At 65.2% G+C, this 5184-nt stretch overlaps 1 protein-coding gene across 1 annotated transcript; it reads right to left on the bottom strand.

The window, feature by feature from the left end:
- Positions 1-2229: 2229 nt before the first annotated feature.
- On the bottom strand, positions 2230-2592 carry EMIHUDRAFT_58527 (hypothetical protein; the record flags this gene model as incomplete). The annotated part of the gene is made up of 1 exon (XM_005794007.1): positions 2230-2592. A coding segment is annotated over one exon (363 nt), but the record flags the coding sequence as incomplete, so codon positions are not given.
- Between the last annotated feature and the right edge of the window lie 2592 nt (positions 2593-5184).

The raw sequence follows: 5184 nt of genomic DNA, 5'->3' as shown, positions 1-5184 counted from the left end.
GGCGTCCGGCGATGCGGGGGCGCTGCCTTGGGTCGGGCGGTGGGCGGGTGCGACCGCGGACAGAGGCGACGACTGCTCACGCAATCTCCTCGAGGCAAGCTCGGGTCTGATTCATCTAGCTTCGCGGATTAACGTGCTCGCGTAGTGCATACGTTAGCGCGCGGCGTAAGAGGAGCGATCCTCGGTGTAAGACCGTGTGACCGTCAGTCCGTCACACTTCTCCCTTCTCGAAGGGTTGATTTTTCTTCTTCTTTTCGTCAAAACGCAACGCGCGCGCACCGATACCCTGACGTATGCGGGGCAGAATTCCGCGATATCCGATACCTCCTCCTCGTGCTCTCAATCCTGCGGCCTCGTCTCGCCTCCTACCTCGCTCCGCCGCGGCTTCCGCGTTCCGCCGCCACCGCTGCTGCACCCACCTTCTCAGTCTCTAGCTAACTACCCCTGCGCTCACGCCTCGATCTTCTTGGGCAGCAGCTGGTTCGACAGGTCCTCTCGGTGGCCAAGGCAGCCGTCCTCGCCCTTGCCCCCGGTAAAGACTGCCCCGTCGGCGGCGATGGCGAGGTTGTGGTGCGCTCCAGCCGACACAGCGACGACACGCTGGCCAGCAAAGGCCTCGACCTTCTTCGGCAGCAGCTGACTCTGCTCGTCGCCGTGGCCCAACTTGCCATCCTCTCCATCGCCCCAGCTCCAGACGGCACCGTCGGCGGTGCGGGCGAGGCTGTGCACGGATCCAGCCGACACAGCGACGACGCGCTGCCCAGTGAAGGCCTCGACCTTCTTGGGCAGCAGCTGCTCCTGCCGGTCGCCGTGGCCCAGCCGGCCGTGGCCTCCATAGCCCCAGCTCCAGACAGCGCCGTCGACGGTGATGGCGAGACTGTGGCCGCCTCTAGCCGACACAGCGACGACACGCTGGTCAGCAAAGGCCTCGATCTTCTTCGGCAGCGACTGGTTCTGCCCGTTGCCGTGGCCCAGCTTGCCGTAGAGACCACTGCCCCAGCTCCAGACAGCCCCGTCGGCGGTGAGGGCGAGGCTGTAGCTGGCTGCTGCTGACACAGCGAGGACGCGCTGGCTAGTCAAGGCCTCGATCTTCTTTGGCAGCAGCTGGTTCTGTTGGTCGCCGTGGCCCAGCATGCCAGAGGCTCCATAGCCCCAGCTCCAGACAGCGCCGTCGACGGTGATGGCGAGACTGTGGTCACTTCCCGCCGACACAGCGAGGACGCGCTGGCCAGCCAAGGCCTCGATCTTCTTTGGCAGCAGCTGGCCCTGCCCGTCTCCTTGGCCCAGCTGGCCAAAGCAGCCACGGCCCCAGCTCCAGACACTGCCATCGGCGGCGAGGGAGAGGCTGTGCCCACCTCCAGCCGACACGCTCACGGCGCGCTCGCCGCCCAGCGGGGAAGGGAGGCGGGTCGGCGTGTTCAGCCGCGTCACGCCCTCGCCGTGCCCGAGCAGCCCTGGGAAGTAGGACAGAGCCGAGCCGCACGACGAGAGCCGCCCCTCGCCGTCGATGAAGAGGCTGTGGTACAGGCCTGCCGCCGCCCTCGCCGGCGGGTTGAACTCGCGCAGCAAGGCATAAACGCACAGCCACCGCACGGCGCAGCTCTCGCCCTCTGGCTGCGCTGGCAGCTCGAAGCCGCGCTCTTGCGCCCACAAGCGGATGGCCTCCAGCGCAAGCGAGGCGTGGAAGAGCAGCGAGACGGCCGCGATGCGAGCGATGTCGGCGGGGTCGCAGCGGGAGATGACGCGCGCGAGGAGCTCCGTGGGCAGGTCGGTGAGGGGGCAGTGTGCGGCGGCGGCGGCGGCGGCGGCGGCGAGGCGGCGCGAGCGGCGTTGTGGGGACATACCTAAGCTCCCTGATGTGATCGCCAGGAAAAAGAATTTGAAGCAAGAATTCAAACTTCTTTTACAGCTAGTAAACAAAAACTCGCCCCATATACTCGAACGCATACCGTACAAGAGCTAGCGTGCGTATCACGCGCGCGCGAGAGAGAGAGAGAGAGGGAGAGAGAGAGAGAGAGAGAGAGAGAGAGAGAGAGAGAGAGAGAGAGAGAGAGAGAGAGAGAGAGAGAGAGAGAGAGAGAGAGAGAGAGAGATGAATTGGCGGGGTCCGTGTCACCGCCTCGCCTTCTTCTGAAGGCCGCCGTCGTCCTCGAAGTCCGCGTGGAATGGGTTGGTCACGGGCCCCTCGCTCGGCACGAGCGTGGTTGCGATGAAGTCAAAGTGCGGCCGCGAGACTGGCTGGACCGAGAGGCGGGACATCTTGAAGAGAGCCATGCCGGCCAGAGCCCCATCCCTGTGCTGCTTGAGGGCATCCAGCGAGATGATCTGGCGGTAGGTGTCCTGGTACTCCACGTCCACCACTGCCCACGCCTGATCAGCCGGGTCGGCGTAATGCGCCCGACACACGGTGGCGAGCCCCACAACGCCGATCTGTTTGCACGAGCTGTGGTAGAAGAGGCACTGGTCACCGACCTGCATCGCGCGGAGGTGCTTGCGCGCAGTCGGGTTCCGAACGCCGTCCCAAACCGTCCGCCCCTCGACGCGCAGTGCAGCGATCGAGTAGTCTGCCGGCTCCGACTTGATCAGCCAGAATGCGGGGCCGGTGGACGTCGCCGTCAGAGCGCTGCTGCCGCCGCCGCTCGTCGTAGCGATGGCAGCACTGAGAGCCCGCTTCGCCATCGTTCACGCCGTTTTTCTCTCGCACACGCAGCAATAAATAAAAACGGACACCTCTCTACTGTGAGATGGGTAAAAAGGAACAGGCCCCCGCCCTTGCGATCTTTGTGCAGGGTTCTTTGTGGGTGTGGTCGGCGACTAGCCGGGGTCGTCCTCCCGGTGGGGGACTAGCACTAGCCGTCTTCCACATGGTCCCTCGGGTCCCTGCTGCTCCTAATCTCTTCGTACATCCTCCTGCTGATCTCCGCAAAGTCCTGCTCCCTCCCTCGTCTCGCCCTGCGCGTCTGCTCCGCCTCACCGTCTTCTGCCCTGCGTCGCCTGGCGACGGGTCCTCCATAGTCGGTCGAGGTCGCCGCCCTCCTCGTGCCTCTTCCCAACGTTCCCTCGGCGGCCGATGCCGTCTGCTCCGGCTCCCCAGTCCCCGGGTCTCGTCTGCTCTCGTCTGCGCTAGTTTCTGCTTCGTCCTCACCGGCGTCTCTCCTCTTCCCTCTCCCCTTCTTGTATGCTTTGCACATCGCGTCGATTCCTGTTCGCGTGAGCACCAGCCTGAAGCCCGCCCAGCAGCTGAACCGCTCCCTAAGTCGAAGGAGCATCATCAGTCTCACCCACTTCGCTCTCTGCCCACCGTCTCCGCTCCCTCCCGCTTGAGCCGCCGTCGCGGCCCTCGTTCGTCCCACTGGCTGTTGGCCTGTTCCCACGTTACCTCCATTATCCCTCCTCCTCCGCGACTCCCTCAAGGCTGGCCGGGCCTCCTTCCACCCAGCGAAGAGCTTCCTCAGCCACTCGATGTGTTCCTCTCTCTTCATTATGCGCGCCGTAGCCTCGTCATTGAGCTGGATCCACCTCTGCACCGCTCCCGTCGCCGCCTCGGCCACGACTTGCAAGTTCCGCCCGTTGCCGTGCAGCGCACGCATGAGCGCGTTCCACTCCTGTATTGACATTTGCCACACATAGTCTGCCGGCACCCCTAGGTGCTCGAGGTCGGGATCCGTGAGCAGTTCCTCCCCCCGCCTTGCCCTCTCCTCATCCAGCCTCTGCAGCAGGCCCCTGGCGTCAACGCGCCTTCTCCGTCTCCTTTCCCAAGATTGCGGCCTGCCCCTACCCTCTCTCTTCCCGTCTCCGTCTCCTCCTGCTGGCTCCTGCTCCCCAGGTGGCGCCCTCGGCTGTGCCTCTCCCTTCCCCTCGTCAGGTCGAGCCCCTGCTCTCTCCCGCCCCTCCCTGTATGCCGGCACGCCATAGAAGGCTAGGTGTGGGTCCATCTCCCTTCGCTTTTGCCCCCGCCACCACGCCCGGACACGCCGTTTTCGGGCTTGGATCGGCATTAGCCGTAGCGCCGCCTGTGTCAGTGCCCTGTGGTTTGGCGCCCTCCGTCCAAGTCTCCTCCGCCTGTTCATCCTACTTGGTCGGCGCCTCTCCCTCTCTTTGCGTTTTTCATACTGGCTGGGCGTGAGTTCGTATGCTCCCCATGTGGGCCAGGACGGGTACCACGACGGGTCGAAGTGGAGTGCTCCGTTCCTGGGTATTGTTCCCCTCGTGTCCTCTCTGTCAGTGGTAGTGTTGGTGCCGGTTTGCCCCAGCCTCCCCGTGGTCAGGCCCGGCGGCCTGCCTCGCCAGGCGAGCCACCCGTGGTCTGGCCATCCTCTCACGCCCCGTGCACCAGCGGCTCCCCACACCACGGCCATCACCAATGCGACCAAGGCCAACCCCAGCCAGTGAGCATACACGGGCATAAACGCGCACTCGTCCATCCAGCCAGCCGCCATACATGGGCAACCCCACCACGTGGGCACATCCCTTGCCGAGACTCTTAGACAGGTATCTCGGCCGTGCTCGGCAGGCAGGCCAACCCACGGTTCAGGCCAAGCCCCTCTTGCGGCGTCAGTGGTTGCCTTCCGGCTCCCCGTGCAGCCCGGTCGTGCGAGCATCTGAACTCCACGCGCCGCTAGCACGGGGTGTACCACGACCACCACTCGGCCAGGCCCAGAGCACCACCTGTCTGCGGGCACAGCGGGCACAGCGGGCACAGCGGGCACAGCGGGCACAGCGGGCACAGCGGGCACAGCGGGCACAGCGGGCACAGCGGGCACAGCGGGCACAGCGGGCACAGCGGGCACAGCGGGCACAGCGGGCACAGCGGGCACAGCGGGCCTGACTGCGCCGCTCCGGATCGTCAGGTTCTCCACTCGTAGCCAGGTATCTCGGCCTTGCCGGGCAGGCAGGCCAGCCCACGGTTCGGGCCAAGCCCCTTTTGCGGCGTCAGTGTTCGTGTGTGCCTTCCGGCTCCCCGTGCAGCCCGGTCGTGAGAGCATCTGAACTCCACGCGCCGCTAGCACGGGGTTTACTACAACTACTCGGCCAGGCGCGGCGGCGGCGGCGGCAGCGGCGGCAAGCAGCCCCAGCAAGGGCAGCGACATAGTCCGAAACGTAAACTCCAAGGATTAGCACAGCTATCTTCTTTAACACTAATAAGCACGGGACTGGCGCTACTAACAGAGATCCAGCATGTCC

This window comes from Emiliania huxleyi, assembly GCF_000372725.1.
Source record: "Emiliania huxleyi CCMP1516 unplaced genomic scaffold EMIHUscaffold_1, whole genome shotgun sequence".
NCBI lineage: Eukaryota > Haptophyta > Isochrysidales > Noelaerhabdaceae > Emiliania > Emiliania huxleyi.
Note: the sequence above shows the minus strand (reverse complement) of the source record. Positions and strands in the feature narration are given on the sequence as shown.